At 46.3% G+C, this 20,363-nt stretch overlaps 1 protein-coding gene across 1 annotated transcript in view; it reads right to left on the reverse strand.

The window, feature by feature from the left end:
• Nucleotides 1-3,119: 3,119 nt before the first annotated feature.
• The window catches only part of crispld2 (cysteine-rich secretory protein LCCL domain containing 2), a 28,589-nt gene continuing 11,345 nt past the window's right edge, over nucleotides 3,120-20,363 (reverse strand). Inside the window, exons 5-15 of the mRNA XM_056278612.1 lie at nucleotides 19,416-19,531; nucleotides 18,786-18,886; nucleotides 18,104-18,298; nucleotides 17,922-17,982; nucleotides 17,735-17,801; nucleotides 17,511-17,641; nucleotides 17,300-17,343; nucleotides 17,082-17,154; nucleotides 16,802-16,877; nucleotides 11,620-11,750; nucleotides 3,120-5,325 (exon numbers count right to left, since the gene is read on the reverse strand). Coding sequence (XP_056134587.1) covers nucleotides 5,274-5,325; nucleotides 11,620-11,750; nucleotides 16,802-16,877; nucleotides 17,082-17,154; nucleotides 17,300-17,343; nucleotides 17,511-17,641; nucleotides 17,735-17,801; nucleotides 17,922-17,982; nucleotides 18,104-18,298; nucleotides 18,786-18,886; nucleotides 19,416-19,531 — 1,047 coding nt within the window. The 3' untranslated portion in view covers nucleotides 3,120-5,273. The remainder of the gene's footprint in view (nucleotides 5,326-11,619; nucleotides 11,751-16,801; nucleotides 16,878-17,081; nucleotides 17,155-17,299; nucleotides 17,344-17,510; nucleotides 17,642-17,734; nucleotides 17,802-17,921; nucleotides 17,983-18,103; nucleotides 18,299-18,785; nucleotides 18,887-19,415; nucleotides 19,532-20,363) is intronic.

Genomic DNA, 20,363 nt, shown 5'->3' on the forward strand with positions numbered 1-20,363 from the left:
GAGGACAACATGCCGACACCCTCTCTCAGCACCCTTGTGCTGCAGACGGGTGCCACTACTGTGAGCGGAAATAGGGCTGTGAGAGAGAGCTATGTGAGGAGGTACAGCAACGGCAGCAACAACCTGCATTGCGGCAAGCAGACGCATTCATCTGCTGGGAACATGCGGTTGTTGTGGCGTAATTGAGACAGCAACAGGAACAGGACCCGAACATGTCCCATGTTTCTGTGGGTGGTGTCACAGTAGAGGCCACCACAGGAAGAGGTGGCGGGCCTCTCTCTGGCTACTAAAGGGTTGTGGTCAAAGTTCGAGGCCCTGCGTCTGGTTGAAGGTGTGCTGCAGAGAGTGTGGAAGAAGTCTGCTACAGGTGAGGTGCATTGGCAGTTGGTGGCCCCCACAGGTCTGAGGGCAGTGGTGCTACAGGGCATGCATGGAGCAGCGGGGTCAGGGCACTTTGGTGTCACAAAGGTGCTCTGCCGGCTCCATCAGTGCTTCTATTGGGGCCACTTTCAGAGGGACATGGAGGATTTCTGCTGTCAGTGTGACCTGTACACAGCACGGAAGGAGCCAACAGGTTGGTCACATGCCCACCTGCAGCAGTTCTTAGTGACTATTTCCCAAAATGGCCGGAGGCCTACACTGTCCCGAACCGAGGGGCAGAGACTTTAGCGGACATCCTGGCAGAAGGCGTGTTTAACCGCTTTGGGCTGCTGGACATTGTGTACAATGATCGGAGAGGAAGTTTGAGTCCTTCGTATTCTCCTCCATTTGCAGTCATCTGGGCATATGGAAGACCCGTACCTCCCCTTTACAGCCCCAAAGCAACAGTCTTGTGGAGAGACTCCATAGCGTGGTGGGACAGCAGCTAACCATCCTGACGTCTGAGCATCAGCAGGACTGGGACGAGCATCTGCCGCTGGTGCTCATGGCATGTCGCTCAGCAGTACAGGATTCTATGAAGTGTACCCCTCATGCTGGCAAAGAAACTTTGCACATCTGCAGGGTTGGCCTTTGGGCACCCCCCAGACTCTCCTGCTGATCCCCAAGGATCTGAGTATGCCAGAAGGCTCCAGGACCAGCTGGAGTCAGCTCATGCATTCACCTGAGTGCAGCAGCAAAATACCAGTACACAACAAAAGTGTAATATGATGTGGCAGGCACTTTCAGGCAGGAGAGCGAGTCTGGGTGCACAACCCGCAAAGAATCATTGGATCGGCTAGGGGAGTCTGGTCTGATGCGTCAGGTGGGCCCAGGGACCATGACCCTGCCGGAGCTGTGCTCAAGGAGGAAACACCAAGAGCGGTCTGACAGGAAGTGGAAGCGGGGCAGGCTAAGCTAACTGCTAGCCCATGCAGACTGGCAGTTCCGACAGTCATTCTGGCTGACGTTCGTTCTCCTCGGCAGTGGAATTGTTGGACTGTTGAACTGAGTGGACTGTGTTATTAACTGTTTTCGGTGGTGTTGTTTTTGGGAAATTTGGGATGTGTTTTTGACTTTTGTGTCGCACTGCTGTGGGCTGGGGGAAACGGAATTTTGTTTCTTTTGTGTACGCAAGTACATGAAAGAAATGACAATAAATTGTTCCTGATTCCTGATCAGTGGAAGCCAATGGCGCTCCTCTGTATATCAGCGTTATTTGTTTTCCCGCTCACATTCTGTGAAGACCCGCCCCTACTTTGCCTTTGATTGGCTAGCCCTATCCCTAACCCCGCCCTAACCTTAACCAACCTAAGGAACGGAGGCAAAAGTACTAGCCAATCAGAGGCAGAGTTCCCAGAATGTGGGTGGGGGGAAAAAAACAAGGCTGTACGTCATCGTATCAAACTCGCCCCATATTAGATAAACGGCTGTGATTGGCCCGACCCAGGCCAGGTCGGCTGGAAATCTGTCTGAACGGGAGGGTGGCCAGATGTGTATATCAGAGCTAATGTAAAACATGAGCTCGCCGGGTCGTGCGGTTCCCAGAGCAACAGTTCTTGCCGTGGGCCATAGCCAAATGAATAATGGCCAGAGTGTTATTCAAAAACTGCTTTTCAACCGATCTCTCAGTCTTATGCATGAGGGCTATCATTACAATATTAAGAATAATTGTGTTTTTAACACTAGAACGACCAAGCCGGTCATCATGATTGTTTTGGCTTTTCAAAGTTTAATAACTTTGTGAAAAAAATAAAGCTACAGACCTGCCACTCCCCGAATGCTCCTAAAACTGCATGTATTTGCATTAAAATCAGTTTTAGATCAATGGCACACCCAAAAAAAGTTATAAGATCTACCTAAAACGACCATGAGCGGTCAAAATGACCGCCCATAATTTGTGCGTGATGGTGTGCGTCATGTCAGTATTTATGATGTGTGTTGTTGCGTCATTTCCTTCGTGAAGTTCGTTGCTCTGTCCTAGAAACACACTAGCGCCCCCCAATGCAGAGACATAGTCTAAACCTGATGTGTGATGATGTCCAACATGTCTGGGTGCAGCCGCACCATGACTACCACCGAGGCCTTGCAGTATTTACAGGCGTTGGACAGCCGCCGGTTTAAATTGTTTGAAAAACAGTATTAAAGTTGTAAAAATGTTAATTTTGGTGTCAGCTAGTTTCATAACAGATACACTAACATGTGTAATGCATTAATATCTCATCTGGGTGTTTATCTTGACACAATATAGAGTTTAAAACCCGCGGCGGTCCAAATGGCCGCCATGGTCGTTCTAGTAGTTTTAAAGTTCCGGTCGTTGTTTGAGGCTGTTTCCATAGTTCAGTTTGTTTTTTACGTCACATGTTACGTTTGTTGGATTAGCTATATGTGTTTTCCGTTTTGTTTTTCGGGTAATATTTTAACTTTTTCACTTTTGCTATTCAAGTTCCACCATGTCTCTCTGAAGTTTGTTTAAAAACAGTATTAAAGTTGTTAAAATGTTAATTTTGGTGTCAGTTTCATAACAGACACACTAACATGTGTAATGCATTAATATCTCAGTTGGGTGTTTATCTTGACAGAATATAGAGTTGATGATTGCCCATGGCGGTTTCAGGTAGGAGTGAAGCCCCGGTCGGTCTGGTGTGTGCGCTTGCTGCAAATACATCAAGTCATTTAATGAAGCACAGACAGTTGTCAGTTGGCTTTTTAATACTTAACTTTCAAATTGTGCAAAAAATAGAGAATCCATCCAATGCCTGTATAAAAACAATACAAACAAGACAACCAAAAATCACATTCAAACAGTTGTAATTGTCACCTCGTAACATAAAGGATTATTCCGAAAAAATAAACTGGAGTATTTACACATTTTCTGTAACTGTACAAAACCAAGTTCATTAAGAATCCCCGTACAGAACAACATAAATACCTAATAAGCGACAGGACTGAGGTAGCATTAAAAAAAAGAGAGAGAGACAGTTTGAAGTGGAGTAAAGAAAGAATAGATTTTGAAGTATGTCACAGTTAGGGAAAACTGGTACAATGGATTCATCCGGCCCTCATCCCATCCCAACTCTACAACATGCATATTCATCACACACACACACACACACACAGATTGTTGTTAAATTGACAGATAATATCTCATATTTTGGGGCTGCAGAAGTGCCAGTATACTAACCTTTCCCCTGACTGTGTAATAATTGCCTCGTGAAGAAACAGGATCTCAGAGGGGAGCTCTCTAGAGGCACTGGTGTAAGCAAAGCGTTAGAAAGATGGATGTACCATAGCTGCAGCAGCTCCATGATCAGTATGGCCATTTACAGCTCAGGACTCTCACCTAAATGCAAGTCCTTCTTTACTAATTATTTCCCAGTGCACGAACTGCAACTTCAGCTTGCAGGTGAATCACAGTGGCACATTTACACGCCTCAAATTACTGCCGACCACTTGACACGAAATACCCCGAAACGTTTGCCACATTCGTTTTGTCTTGGGTGGAGACATGTTTGACATTTCCCGCAAATCTCCTTCAGGACATGTGGGTGGCGTGGTGGTCTATTCTGTTGCCTAGCAAGACGGGGATCGCTGGTTCGAATCCCCGTGTTACCTCCGGCTTGGTCGGGCGTCCCTACAGACACAGTTGGCCGTGTCTGCCGGATGTGGGTATGTGTCGTGGTCGCTGCACTAGCGCCTCCTCTGGTCGAACGGGACGCCTGCTTTGGGGGAACTGGTGAAACTCCTCACTGTCAGGTGAAAGGAAGCGGCTGGTGACTCCACATGTATGGGAGGAGGCATGTGGTAGTCTGCAGCCCTCCCCGGATCAGCAGAGGGGGTGGAGCAGCGACCGGGACGGCTCGGAAAACAGGGTAATTGGCCGGGTACAATTGGGGAGAAAAGGGGGGAAATCCACACACAAAAAAAATAATTTCGGAACAAAGAATATTTCATTCGAGGGAAACATGAAACATGCTAAACAAATGAAGATGTGATGAAATGTGGCTCCTCATCAACGTTGGTTTTATTTACGATCGACGGGATCAAACCTGATTGGACTCATTATCTTGCAATCCACAGAGAAATGGACCGGGTAACGCCAGCCATGAGTTATCTCCACATGTTTATGTTCCTGCCTTAACTTGCTTTTCCTAAAGCTGTGTCGGCTCTCGCCCACTTCGTTTTACTTCCTAATCCTCCGTCTTTTGACTGGCTATGGCTCCTCCCGTTATAAATAAAATGTAAAAGTGAGATTTAGGGTTCCGGTCTAAATCTTCAAGATGAGAAAAAGCAGAGAACGGTCAAATAAGCAGAGGCAGGTTATAAAATATAGAATTTAACAAACCAGAAAACCTAATGTACTGTACGGTAATACACTTTAAAACACACAAAATATCAAATTTATTCTGTACAAAACGATTAAATACAGTGTGCTCAGTATGAAAACCAATGATTTAATTTGGAAATAACAACATCTATGTAAACGTAATTTCTATAAATTGTATCTGACTGTAAAAACACAGATTCAGGACCAGCTGTTCAATGCATCTTAATTTGACAAAATATCTGTATTAACAGGTTATGTAGCTCTTAGAAAGTATCCACATCTGGAATTAAAGGCCAAGAAAAATAGAATTTGTCCATTTTAATGATGGACATCAACTATTACCAGGTGCTACTGTTGGTTAAAGAAAAGGGAAAGTGTCCTTCAATCCGCTGGGAGGTCTTGCTCCCCTTCAGGGCCGGGCACAGAGACAGAGACAGGTATTGTACCAGGTGTTTTACCATCTTATCTGCCCTGTGGACGCTCTGCACGAGGAAACTCTTCCATTCTTTGGAGCGAGGGGCAGAAGGAGTCACTCCCTCACAGCGAAGACACGGAAAGAGCCTCCTTCTGTGTTGCTTTTACTGGAAGAGAGAAAATACAAACGTTTAGAGACCAGGACTAAATCAAAACCACTTCATAACCCCGTTAAATACAGCAATCATACTTGGGAAGTCTTGGCGATGCAGTCAGAAAAAAGTAAAGTCAAACTTGAGTTACCCTCAAAGAAGACGAAATGAGAGAAAATGGAAAACACTGCAAACTAGTTCACTGATTACTACAAAAGAAGGGTCAACCCTTATCTGGTCTAACGGATTTGAGAAATTCATAGTATTCTGATTGGTGCCGACCAAATCTGGTCTGACATCTTCCGCCCTTTCCACTCCAGAGTCCATTGTGTTACAGATTTCAACATACTCCTTGAAACACTAGAAGTGGTTGCATTCCAACATGAGTAATTATGCTGAAGAATTTAATAGCGCTCTCTTCAAGGCCTGTTTGACTCTTGTTGGTCCCGGGGAGGGGGGTTGCCGTCGGGTGACCTGGGTCAAGTATATTCAGCCACATGGGTGTGTGCTGGGTGCGTGTGACTGGATGGGGCGTCTAGCCAGCTGCGGTGTGACAGACCTCGCCCTTACGCCGAGTGTAGATGGGCATGCCCCCTCCCCCGCCTGCCCAGTTTGGCACGGTGGCCCAGTGGTTAGCGCTGTCGCCTCACAGCAAGAAGGTCCTGGGTTCGAACCCCCGGTTTGTCCAACCTTAGGGGTCATCCCAGGTCGTCCTCTGTGTGGAGTTTGCATGTTCTTCCGTGTCTACGGTGGGTTTTCTCCAGATGCTCCGGTTTCCCCCACCATCAAAAAGACATGCACGTTAGGGTTAATACTGCTGTCTGTGCCCTTGACCGAGGCATGGCAAGATGAACTGGAGTTGGTCCCCGGGCACTGCACGGCAGCTGCCCACTGCTCCTAGCTACACAGCTAGGATGGGTTAAATGCAGAGGAAGAATTGCCCCACGGGGATTAATAAAGTAATTTTAAAAAATGGGTGGACAGTCCTGGCGGTACATCGGTCCATCGGTCGCGGAGCCGGTGGTCTGTGCTTGCCGTCTGCGGCTCGGGTCCTGCACCTGCGGGTGCGCCTTGTGTCTGCACCTGGGGGTCGATGGCACCTTTGGGGACTGGTTTATGCTTCTTGGGGGCTTGCGAGGCTATTGCTGTGCAGGCTCCTGGCCCATCTGTGGGCTTGGTGTTCCTCTGGAGTTGCGGTACTTTTGGTTTCGGCTGTTCTCTTGGTTGTGAGGTTTTTGCACGACTGCGGGGCCCATGGTTGGCTGCAGAGCCCGTCTGCTCCCCAGAGGCACTACGATAAATCGCGGATCTCAGACACCAGAATTTATTGGGATTAATCCCGTGTACTCACAGGTGGACACTTCACATACAAACTGCTAGCATCTGCCTCACATACTCCCTGGAACACTCTCTGGATTACATCCTTCTTAGTCCTGTTTCTTCTTTTTTTTCTTTTCTTCTTCAGGGCTATAACTGTTGTCATAAATTGATATCGATAAGATTGTTTTAATTGTTTTTTCGAACACGTCAGGATCTATTTCTCTGTCTGTCTTATCAGATAGATGTTGTCATTTTTCATTTAAGTCTCCTTGTTACACTTGTGGTGATTGCCCCCCTCTTGGAGAAGTGATGCTGATTGGCTGTTTAGTTGATCAAACATGCTGAAAAGGGGGACCGGCGGAGGCTATATATGTATAACAAAAACCCTGTGCTCTTGTCATCCCACAGATCATCCGAAGGACAGCGTTATTATAAGTGGTTCAGGATAATTAATAAAGAATGCATTTGCAGGTGGAGAATCTGAACTCCATTCCCGTGTCGTACACCAAGCCTGCGGACAGCACAGGCCTGGTGGAGATAATGATGATATAATCAATCAGGTGCCAGTGTTTAGCTCATGGGTGCACCCACGATCTCTCTATACTCTCAAGATTGAGATCAGTCGAAGAGTGAATCTGGAAGAACTGTCACCAGTGCTGGGGCTCCATCTCAAGAGATTTTTGTTTGAAAAGACGGGAGGCTGCCAGAAACTGGTCAAGATCATTGATTACCCTGTTGACCTGGAAATTAGCAAAGGTATCAACCTCCATGCTGACTCGTCACTCTGCTGTCCGATGCTCTCAGTACATGCTTAAGTTCTGCAACTGAGTTGTGTAGAGTTAGATGAGAACACACAGCGAGATCGTGGGTACACCCACGATCTAAACACTGGCACCTGATTGATTATATCATATCGTATTGTATTGACACTAGTGATGTCTTGCTGACCCGGGCTATGAGAGGTGCAGAATGCTGGCTGGATCACCGCCTGATCGTGACCAAACTCCACATCAAATGTGCCCCCCACAGCATCTCAATAAATCCATAAAAAAGAAATTGAACTGTGCTAAATTGAAGTCAGCCCCAGCACGGAATGAGTTCCGTCACTCTGTAGGCACGATGGCACTTGAGTTTGAGGCCATTTTGAGTTCTGCCAATTCCATCGATCAGAAATGGACCTTCCTAACCTCATTACTACATCAAGTTACAGTCGACTCAATAGGCTACAGAGCCAGAAAACATCAGGACTGGTTTGACAAGAACTCTGACACCATCACATCCCTGTTGGAAACTGCGAAGGCTACTCACAACTACCCTGCATCTGCCATCTTTCGGTAGCAGTGGCAAACGGTACGTAAGGTGGTACAAACAACCTTGCACACTCTGCAAAATACATGGTGGATGAACAAAGCTCACGAGATTCAATCATGCTGACAGAAATGATATGCATAACTTCTACAACTCCATAACTCCATAAAGACTGTATACGGACCTAGGAACTGTTCTATCACACCCTTAAAATCAGCGGATGGACTGACAACCCTGAAAGACCAAAAGCAGATCCTGGCAAGGTAGGCTGAACATTTTGAAGCCCTGCTTAACCAGTACTCGCCAGTCAACCAATCCATCCTGGAAGAGCTGCCAATTCGCCTGCCCATCCCAGACCTTGACCACTCGCCAACTTTTCAAGAAGTACTTGCAGCCATCAATTCCCTCAAGAAAAAATGTCTCCTGGCAGTAATGGTATCTCAGCAGAACTCCTAAAACAAGGAGGATACTTGTACACCAGAATGATCTATCATTACATCCTGCACATCTGGGACCAGGAGAGTGTCTCTTAACAATGGAGGGATGCTAAAATTGTCACTCCATACAAAAACAGGGGTGACAAGTCCATCTGCAGCAACAGTCGCAGCATGTCATGCTATGCAGGATGGTGAAGCACTTGACAGAACATCTGCTGCCAGTCACAATGCGGTTTCAAGAAGAACAAGAGTACTGTGGATATGATTTTCACAGTAAAATGGCTACAAGAAAAGTGCCGTGAACAACATCAGGACCTTTTCATGGCTTTTGACACTGTGAATCGAGACCTACTTTGGAAAATCCTGAGAATGTTTGGCTGTCTGAGCAAATTTGTGAGCATTCTGTCACAGTTCCATGATGGGATGGTGGCATGGGTGGCCATAGGAGGACAGGAATCGGCGCTCTTTAATGTATGCACTGGAGTAAGGCAGCGGTGTGTGTTGGCACTGGTACTATTCAAACTTTTCCTCCTATGTGTCACAAAGGTTTTTCATAAAGATCTGGAAGGCAGTAGTAGGATCACAATAGACTTTAGGCTAGATGGAAACCTCTTCAATATCCAAAGGTTCCAGCCAACCAACAAGTTGTCAGCAGTGCCAGTGCAGGTCCTTAAGCTGCAGTATGATGATGACTGCGCTCTTGTAGCTCACACAACATAAGACCTGAAAACCATCCTTGCTGCAGTTGTGAATGCCTACAGCAGGCTGGATCTGTTATGCCAATGGAGGTCCAGCCCCCGATCCACTATGCCTGTCTTCACTATAGAACAAATCAAATCAATTTTATTTGTATAGCCCAATATCACAAATTACAAATTTGCCTCAGTGGGCTTAACAGCACCACAACATCCTGTCCTTAGACCCTCTCATCGGATAAGGAACAACTCCCTAAAATAAAAGAAAACCTTTAATAGGGAGAAAAAATAGGAAGAAACCTCAGGGAGAGCAATCTCTCTGTTGCTCTCCACTCTCAGTTGTTCAATCTTTCAAATACCTGGGCAACATCCTTTCTGAGGGCTGCAACACTGATCACAAAATTCACAGAATCAAACAAGCCTCTGTAGCCTTCGACAAGCTCCGACGTAAGGTCTTTCCAAACAAAAACACCCCCACCTGCACACCAAAATTGCCATTTACAAAGCTGTCTGCATCACAACTCTCCTACACAGCTGTGAAGCCTAGGTCACATACAGCCGCTACCTAAGGTTGTTAGAGCGGTTCCACATAAGTTGTTTGCAGTGAATCATGGGGATCACATGGCGTGACCGTGTTCCCCATGCCGAGATTCTTGCGAGGACAAACTGCAAGAGCATAGAAGCCATGGTCACTGAACATCAACCACGCTGGTTTGGGGATGTCATCAGGATGCCTCAAGAACACCTGCCACATCAAGTCCTGTATGGACAGCTTCATCTTGGCTGCCAGGCTGCAGATGGTCAGACGAAGTGATACAAAGACAAACTAAAAACATCACTGAAGAAGTGTTGTATCAACCCCTTGAGAATGGAGCAAGCTGCCATCAACTGTTCCAACTGGCGGGAGATCTGCCGCAGAGGTGTAGAACAGCTGGAAATGGAGAGGAATGTGAAAAAATAACAGAAAATACTAAGGAGACACACAACCATGCCTGTCCCCACTAACTCAGACTTCATATGCCCAGTGTGCAATAAAACTTGTGGATCAAGAATTGGACTCTACAGTCATCAAAGAACACACCGTTAACAAGGAGGGATGTAATCATCGGACTCGATGGACTACCAGCAAGCAAGCTATAAAGCACTTTAAGGGAACACTGTCTCTATGCTGTATGTATATCAAATAGTTCTACCATCTGTTGGCCACTATGGGGAAATTAAAGTGAGTATATTGGGAAGTATTACTTAAACACTGACTCGCAGTTACCAGTTTGCCCGACCTCCAACAATCACTGCTGACTCTTGTGTTCAGCTTGATGACTTTGTTATTCGTTCATTAGCAGAGGGACCTTGAGGCTGTGCCATGCTAACTAATGTCAGGATGAGGCCAGTCCTCTCGGTGTCAGATCACAGGTCTACGCCAGGAAGCAATGACTCAGTGGCTGACAGCTTTTCCATCCTTGAGTAAATGGATAGCCTGTGATTAATTCCCCAGCAGCAGCCCAGTCCAAAATGCCCATCGTTCTGCCCCAACGAGGTGTCAGCATACACCAAAGTTTTATCTCTCTATTGACCTCATATCCCCAGTGCCTTGCGTGGGCCTCAGGACCTCTGCGTTGGATTTCACAGTACTCAAGATCAGATTATTTTGGCAACTCAGCGCTTTGCACACACCATTGAAAGGTCTGGGTAAAGTAAGCAAAGATCCCATGTGTGGGCCGTCCATGGACCAAACCACATCATTACTCTTACAACCCCACATGCCAATGGACCTGACCATAAGGGCCTTCATGCCGAAGCCGTATCCTACCAGACTTGACCACAGTCATGAGAGGGATGTGAGAAACATGGTGTTGAGGGTAGGCTCCCACCCCGTGGAGTTTTTATAGAGGAAGTAAATCAAATTGGGTATGTCGATCAAAAAGAGAATTTTCAGATGCAGAGCCATATTCTGGTGTAAGAAAGTTAAATACAATTCAGTCTCATGTTATAAGATGATAGTATTTGATGCATATATTTCATGATATACCGTGAGCCAATGCTATGATATAAGATGAGGAAAATGATGAAAGATGATTAAAAACTGCTAAAAAGATGATACTCGGGGTTTTGTTTTTTTTTTTTTTCCATTTTAGCTGCCAAGTCAGAACATCAGGCCCTGTGATGGCCTGGCGGCCTGTCCAGGGTGTCTCCCTGCCTGCCGCCCAATGACTGCTGGGATAGGCTCCGATTGGGATAAGCAGCTTGAATAATGGATGAATGGAAGTCAGTACATCAATCACAATCAAGTCAGGATCACTACACTATAAATCACAACACTCCAGTTAACCAAATATAACAACCTCAACTTTAACGAGGTTTTGAAAGCTCATTCATTCAGTAACGGCTAGGTAATCTTGCAGACCATCTGAAGGACTTGGTCATTCCATTTTCAGGTACATACGTTCAGGATGTATGCAGATGCATCGTTATCTACTATTGCCTTGACCCTTAAAAAGAGACACAGGTCTGAAAGTAGATTTTCAGTCCTCTTTTCCCATAAGTCATACCTCTCAGACTGGATGCCATTTTTCATGATGCCAACGTAATTCTTTTTTCTGTCCATAGCCAGAATATCCACATAACCCCCGTCTGGTTTGATGACCCCGGCGTGAATGGCTGCCTTACAAATACTGGAGTTCTGTGGAATTGAGGACAGGAGAGTAGAGAGAAGAAGAAAAAAACACATTAGAAAGTGACAAATGGATCTTCTTTTTTTTTTCCCATTGGAAACTTTTTGGAATTTTTCTGCTGTCAGGTATAAAAAACTTTAATGTGTGATTTGGACTTTACAAGGAGAAATCTTGGTCGCGGAAGCATAAATGTCTCCTTAGACCCTGTGAGATGGTAAAAACATGGTTAACGCTGAGACACACACACAGCCAGAAGACTGGCTCCAGAAATGCAGACCATATAAACAGACATCAACTTATCAACAGTTTGGAATGGCCAGATTCATTCCTCTAGTATAAATACGGGTCAGACTACTCATACATCTTGGCTAATCAACATCGCTGACCAGCCAGCTTATCTCTGACGTCTGACCAATGTCCTACTATGAAACTGAAGGAGGACATGCGGATGCCGGTATTCATGATACACTTGGCATACGGTTCCCATGAGCAATATAATGCTGTTTGACAAGCTGTGAAGGAAGAGCCTGAGTCAGCAAACAACAGTTTGTGGCGAGTTGAAAATCTACCATCAACAAGTTCATTCAGAGAAAAACTCCATCCGACATCAACCTCTTGCGACTGAGCCAGTCAGCAATTCCCAAACGAAACCACCCCAAAGACCGCATTTATTAAAATTAAACTATGGAAACATCCCAGCATTATGGATTTACTAACTTAGACTGAATGGCAGTTTGACTCATCCACGCTGAATATTGTCGAGATGACGTTCAAACAATGATGAAGGAAAACAACCCCCACACCATGTGGCAAGGTGTCAGGAACATCACCGACTATAAACAAAACCACACACCCCCCCCAGTCGACACCTCTCTCCCAGACCAGCTCGACACATTCTTTGCCCGCTTTGAAGACAGCTCTAACAAGGGACCAGCCTTAATCAACACCTTACCAGAGAGCATCCAGCCACTCACACTCCAGCCTTGTCAGGTCAAGCGGGCTTTACACAACATTGACAGCAACAAGGCAGCATAGTGGCCCAGTGGTCAGCACTGTTGCCTCACAGCAAGAAGGTCCCAGGTTCGAACCCCAGGCCGTCCCAGGTCCTTTCTGTGTGGAGTTTGCATGTTCTGCCTGTACCTGCGTGGGTTTTCTGGGCGCTCTGGTTTCCTCCCCCCATCAAAAGACATGTATGTTAGGGTCAATACTCCTTTCTGTGCTCCTGACCGAGGCAATAGGAAAGAAGAACTGGAGTTGGTCCCCGGGCGCTACACAGCGGCTGCCCACTGCTCCTAGCCACAGTGTGTGTTGGGATGGGTTAAATGCAAAGGATGAATTTCCCCACGGGGATTAATAGGGTACATACATCTTAGCTGGACCCGGTAGTGTTCCGGGCCGTGCACCGAAGGCATGTGCCGACCAGCTTGCTACAGTTTTTGCAAATATTTTCAACCTGTCACTACAACAAGCCACAGTCCCTGTCTGAAAACTGCCACCATCATCTCTGTACCCAAGACCTCAGCGGTCACAAGCCTGAATGATGACCAGCCGGTTGCTCTCATGCCAGTAGAAATGTTTCGAGAGGCTGGTACTAGCCCAGATCAAGGCCTGCATCCCGTCTGATCTCAACCAACAACATTTTGCCTACAAGGCCAACAGAGCCACAGATGACGCCATCTCGTTAGCGCTACACACAGCCCTCACCCTCCTAGAAAACCCCATACACCTACATCAGGATGTTGTTTGTTGACCTCAGTTTGGCAATCAACTCCATCAACCTGAATTAACTGGTTAACAGACTGCAGACACTAGGTCTGGACATCCCTCTCTGTCTGTGCAATAAGGACTTTCTAACTAACAGACCCCCAGCATGTCAGGCTGGGCCATCACACCTCCTCTACCATCATCCTCAACCCCGGCGCCCTCCAAGGCTGCATCCTCAATCCACTCCTCTACTTCCTCTTCACCTACGACTTCACTCACCCCCACAACTCCAACACCTTCATTAAAGACGACACGACCCTAGTAGGTCTGATAATACTGAAACAGCCTACAGGTAGGAGGTCCACACACTGTCTGTATGGTGTAAGGACAACGGCCTGAACATCAACACACACAAAAAACTACTAAAGAAATCATCAACAACTTCAAAGAAACACCACACTGGATTGTGCATCAACGGGGAGGAGTTTGAGCAGGTTGTCAGTTTCAGGTTCCTGAGAGTCAACATATCTGAGGAGCTGACCTCAAGCCTGAACACCTCCTGGCTGGTCAAGAATGCCCAGCAGCACCTCTTTTTTCTGAGGACCCTGAGGTGCAACAGACTCCCCCAAAAACTGCTGATCAACTTCTACTGCTGCAATATTGAGAGCATCCAGACGTACTGCTGCACAGTCTGGTACTCTAGTTGCACAGCGGATAGTTAAAACAGCTCGGTGAGGGTGTCCGGGTGGTGTAGCGGTCTATTCCGTTGCCTACCAACACAGGGATCGCCGGTTCGAATCCCTGTGTGTTACCTCCGGCTTGGTTGGGCGTCCCTACAGACACAATAGGCCGTGTCGGTGGGTGGGAAGCCGGATGTGGGTATGTGTCCTGGTCGCTGCACTAGCGCCTCCTCTGGTCGGTCGGGGCACCTGTTCAGGGTGAGGGGGAACTGGGAGGAATAGCGTGATCCTCCCACGCGCTACATCCCCCTGGTGAAACTCCTCACTGTCAGGTGAAAAGAAGCGGCTGGCGACTCCACATGTATCAGAGGAGGCGTGTGGTAGTCTGCAGCCCTCCCTGGGGGTGGCGTAGCGACCGGGACGGCTCGGAAGAGTGGGGTAATTGGCCAAATACAACTGGGGAGAAAAAGGGAGGGGGGATCCAAAAATAACAGCTCGGTGGATCATCGGCTCCCCACTCCCAAACTTGAGAGACGTCCACTCGAGCTGTCTCCACAAACGGGTCTCTAATATCATGAGACTCCTCAAACCCCGGAGACCCCCTGTACACCACCCTCCCTCAGGAAGCCCCAGAACCATATGCACACAGACCAACAGGCTGAGAAACAGCTTTTTCGCCAGAGTGAGCCGTGGACAGGCTGCTGAACATATAACCCCCCCCACCCCCACCCAAACACCCACCCAAACACCTACCCTGTCCTAAAGTGCAATATCTAACTGATGCTCATGCAATAAGTTTAATAAGTATCAGTCCACGTATGTTATTTTATTTTTACAATTTTGTGTGCCCATATATGTTTATGACTATGACAGTTATTTTCTATATATTCTTATAATATATATTTACATATTTATACATCTTGCCAAGTGGAGTGGATTACTGCCAAACTAAATTTCGTTGCATTTAATATGCAATGACAGTAAAGTATCTATGTATGTATGTATGTATGTATGTATGTATGTATGTATGTGTAGGGGAGCGAGCCGATCCCTCCGAAAGCCTTCCCTCCCCCTGTTCTCCAGCTGTAAGCCACAAGCACATCTGTTTCCAGGTCAGCTCACAGCGAGCCAAGGCTCAGCAACTATGTGTGGTCAGACCTTTTACTGGGAGACACATTACTGGCCTCGCCATTACTCACATTCCCAACAAGGCATGTTCACATTACAGCTGAGACGCTGTTCAAGGTTGCCTCCCACTTACAGTACAACCCAGCGGGCTTTCTTAAAGGGAGACAGTCGGGCTTTTCACCAGTACGTATATGCATTACATATATGTTGTAGAGGTAACACTCCGTTAGCAGCCATAATACTGAGCAGCCGTCACTGTAAAGACGTACTTCCTGGTTTGACGCCAGGCTGCATTGTACACAAAAATGCTAATAATCAACGCTACATTCAGTTGCATAAAGAAAATGAGAATAGCGAAGCTACATTATACAGCTTATATGATCCAATCAATTAGCAAACCAGGAAGTACATATTAACAATGAGTGGCTGCTGGTGATGTCACAAAAATTGTGCCAACACAATTTCCAGCACAACTGCAAAATTACAGTATTAGTAAGCCTGAAAATCATGTGCATCTAATAGCGTGAGAAAAATACCCAGGAGTCGTACTACATCCAGAGAAATACCGTAGTATGCAGACACCAGATACTACGCTACAATACCGCATGACAAAACAGTGCAATGCAATATTTCTTGACAACGATGGAGAGTGGTTCAAACCCAAGCAGCGAAACGGTGGAACGGTGTAAATGGAAGTATTACATTTTACTATGATAAGCACAAAGAGAGAGGTGAAGAAGAGAGTGCAGGCAGGGTGGAGTGGGTGGAGAAGAGTGTCAGGAGTGATTTGTGACAGAAGGGTATCAGCAAGAGTTAAAGGGAAGATGGTAGTGAGACCAGCTATGTTGTATGGTTTGGAGACAGTGGCACTGATGAAAAGACAGGAGGTGGAGCTGGAGGTGGCAGAGATGAAGATGATAAGATTTTCATTGGGAGTGATGAAGAAGGACAGGATTAGGAACGAGTATATTAGAGGGACAGCTCAGGTTGGACGGTTTGGAGACAAAGCAAGAGAGACAAGATGGAGATGGTGGAAGAGAAATGCTGGGTGAAGGACGCCGAGTATGGAGCTGCCAGGGAAGAGGAGAAGAGGAAGGCCAAAGAGGAGGTTTATGGATGTGGTGAGGGAGGACATGCAGGTGGCTGGTGTGACAGAGGAAGATGCAGAAGACAGGAAGAGATGGAAATGGATGATCCGCTGTGGCGCCCCCTAACGGGAGCAGCTGAAAGTAGTAGTAGTAGCAGTATTGGTAGTAGTAGTAGTATGGTAAGCACAAAGTAAATAAAATCAGAGGTTATTTTCACATTTTAAACAAAGATGCCAGTCAACACACCAGCAGAAGTTTATAGAGTGTGTTGCTATCAACCTTCAGAGGGCTGAGCGGAAGTGGTGTGGCTCTATGATGATGTGATGATGATGATGATGTGATGATGATGGCTCTATGGTAGCATGTCCAAAAAGCCGTTGTACTCTTTACTCACGTGCTAGTCATATGCTGGAAGCTAGTACAGATATGTAGTGTGCGACTTTGTACACAGCCACTTACATCTGTGTAGAAGTTGTTCCCGATCACAGGTGACCAGTAGGAGGGCTGACTCTTGCAGTTGGCCGGGCAGAAGACTCTGCAGAACACAGCACACGTTTGCAATTTGCATGAACTCGCAGAAATAAACAAAGATCACATGAATGTAAATGAGTTACGTGTTTCACAGTGTGACACTGATAACCTGCAATGCTAACTAACAGGCCTCCTACAGCCTGAGAGACGCTTCTCATCCAGCTGCTGGATGGCTTAGAGAAGAATTAAGTGGGTGGTGGGCGGTCACCTCGGGCAGTTGGTATTGGGCTTTTTGAAGGGGCAGATTTCAGCCACGGTGGTGTAGCAGTCAACAGACATTTCTGTCATACAGGGAAAGCAGGAAAAACTTCATTATGACTGGGATGAGGCTGAGACGACACAGAACATGTAACGTTGCCTTGTGTGTGTGTATATATATACATATATATATATATGTGTGTGTTAGGTACAGAGAGCTTCACTCACCTTCTACTTTGGCCACCACAAATGCGTTGCCAGGTTTATATTTGCTATGAGAGGCGTCAGAATAATTGCTGATTAGAAATTTAAACAAAAACAAGATTCTGAGGAAGTGTTATTGGATTGAATGAAAATGTGGCAGTGGAATATGTTTACTCTGGATTACATCAGTAACTGTAGTATATCTGGAAGGGTGAGTTGCACCAGAGACGCTCACCTGAAGGACTCGATGCCGTTTTTTGTAGATCTGACAAAGAACGGAAACTTGTCCATTCTCGTGATGTCCACCAAACCTCCGCTATTATCGAGGACGCCAAAATGGATGGCAGTACGGCAAATACTTGATTGCTGGAAAACATTCCAACGAAAACGATAATTTAGGCGCAGAGATTTACAAGTATTTCGTGCCGTTGAGAGTTTGATTTGATAAGACAGACTCACCACGTCGTAAAACAGCGTCCCCCAAACCTTTCCTTTCTTGTTCAGACAGTTAGCAGGACAGTTAAACCTGCAGAATCAGAACAGTACGTTGGTACACGTGGGTGAGGGGGTACCCAACACACGGCCAAGGGTGAGCAGACAAATAAGGGACAAACTGGATCAGGAATGAAGGAAGAAAGTGTCGGACCTGTTGCAGGTGGCTCCTCGGCATTTGTCACGTACTTTAGTCTCACATTTGACGCTCTGAACTGAAAGACAAAGGCAGTCACATGCAAACCAGGATTAGCGTAGGATATAAAGCAGAAAATACTGGTAAAAATTGTATTTTTAGAGATTTAGTGAGATTTTTGTTGTTGGTCCTGCAGCTACCCAGGTAGGTGTTGGGGGGAGTCTTGGAGGAGGACGGCCGGGTGGTGGTGGGTTTTGGCATGTAGGGCTTGGCGGTGGGTTTCCTGGGGGCAAAGGATTTGGGTCTGGCCACCGGCTTGGTTGTGGTGCGTGGAGGTAATGGAACCTGTGGCTTCTCCACCTCGTTCATGTCTTCGGTCTCTGAGCGCTGAGAGTCTATGGGGGACAGGAACGAGCGAGACACCGACTTATGAAAATGAACTGTGGTGTGACCGTCTTCAATAGGACAGACATAACATGGCATATAGTTTACATTTTTCCTATATTTTCCCCAACTACTCTCATGAAAAAACTGGGCTTTTAATGTATAGATGACCCTTCCGCATACCAAAACACTAGACCAGTGGTTTTTAATCAGGTCCTCAGGTACCACCAGTACTGCTGGTTTCTATTGTACCAGGTAGTTCATCACGTTCACCTGTTGTTCTGCTAGAACAACAATGAGCTACCTGGTAGAATATGAGGTCACATGATGTCACATATGATGTCATATGATGTAGATATGTCACATATGATGTAGATATGATGTCACATGATGTAGATATGATGTCACATGCTGTCAAGATGTAGTGCTCTTACTGTGAACCAGTGAGAAGTACCACCAGTGAAAGATAAAAACAAAAACAGGTGTGTTTTTCCTCACCTTTATAGCAGAGATTATTCCTGCATCCTCCTCCATAGCTGGGAGGGCACTGGGAACAAGGCCGGCCATGCTGGTATGGACTCTCGCCAATCCAGTTGCCCCTAGAGAAGGGTACAATACAACACAATACAAAATACACAGCTTGACTGGCTGGAAATTAATCATCCTTCATGCATCACTTGCATCCTTTCTCTGCAATTATTCCATTGGCCTTTGCAAACAATTAACCTTCCTAATACTCACTATTCCCACAAGCTAATAAAAATACTCGCTGCTGTCTCTCCAGAAACTAAATCCTACGAGCTGTCTGGAAAAGACGCGCCTGGTCAGCTCTTATTTTTCTTTTCCCTCCTGTCATTATTTTTCTATTCTGACTTCTTGTGGAATTTCTAATGGCCTCAATGTGTCATACGTACTTAGACAAACAGTTGAACAGAAACGTTGAACAGACAAAAAAAAAAAAAAACAGATCAGCCTCCACCCCACTTCGTATCTGCCCCAGAGCTGTATCGGGTACACTGGCTGCAGAAAATGTCAATCAGGGCAGAGACCGAAATGTAAACAAGGAGTCGGGAGAGACGAGGAGAGATGCCGACGAAGGCAGGACTGTGAAGGGAGTATTGATCTTACTTGGGGGAGTAGTTGCACACAAGGTAAACGGCGTTCTCCCAGATTTCTCCCCATACGTTCATTCTCGGACACACGTGCACGGCGCAGCCCATTCGACTAGTGGTAGCCCAGACCAGCTGTAAGAAGGGAGGGGGACACAAAGAAGAAAGGAAAGCGTTCCCATTAGCACCAGAAACCAAATAAAATTAAAACAAAAACCGGCCGGTTGCGTCGGTTTTGCAGGTCCGAGGGAAACGTCCGGAAGACAGACAAGCGCAGGAAGCCTCATAAACTCTGGACTTTTTCTTTACACGAACCTTTTGACCTCGCCTCTCTCAGGCCTCATTCATCAGTCAGTCTTTCCAGAGGAAGCATCTGCCAAACGTGAGAGGCCGACTCAGATTAATGGGCCCGTAGGGGCCACTCGCCGAGTCTGCTCTTTCATTCTGGAGACACCAACCCCACATGTGACCACAGTTTGCTTTCTGTGACACGGAAACGGACATTTTCCTCACGGTTTTACTCGGGCAGTGTGTTACAAGCGGGGCCCGGCAGGTTTTTGAGGTCAGATGCCGAAGCGAGTAAAGACCATGTGTTTTCTTTCATCAGCTAAAATCATTTATTTAACCGACTACTCCGCTGGGAACCTTTCTGTAATCCAGATGAATAATGAGCCATTTCCAACATTCGTTTTCTCCCTTGTCGCCCTCAGAAAAAAGAGGTTTACTTAAGAGCACTTTTCAGTAGACCTCTTTTACAATTAAAAATAAGCAAAGTGTACTACAGTTCTACTTTTGTTGTACTTACCAAAAGATCCCATAGAAGGAAAACTGTATTTTCACTCATGTTACCTCGTTTGTCTGCACTTAATTTACATCTATTCAACACTTTGTTCTCGACACTCAACAAAAAAAAAGTTTTATGTTGGTGTTTATAAGAGTAAAGTTTTTCTCTCCCTGACAGAGCCGA

The sequence above is a fragment of the Lampris incognitus genome, chromosome 4 (assembly GCF_029633865.1).
Source record: "Lampris incognitus isolate fLamInc1 chromosome 4, fLamInc1.hap2, whole genome shotgun sequence".
Lineage (NCBI taxonomy): Eukaryota > Metazoa > Chordata > Actinopteri > Lampriformes > Lampridae > Lampris > Lampris incognitus.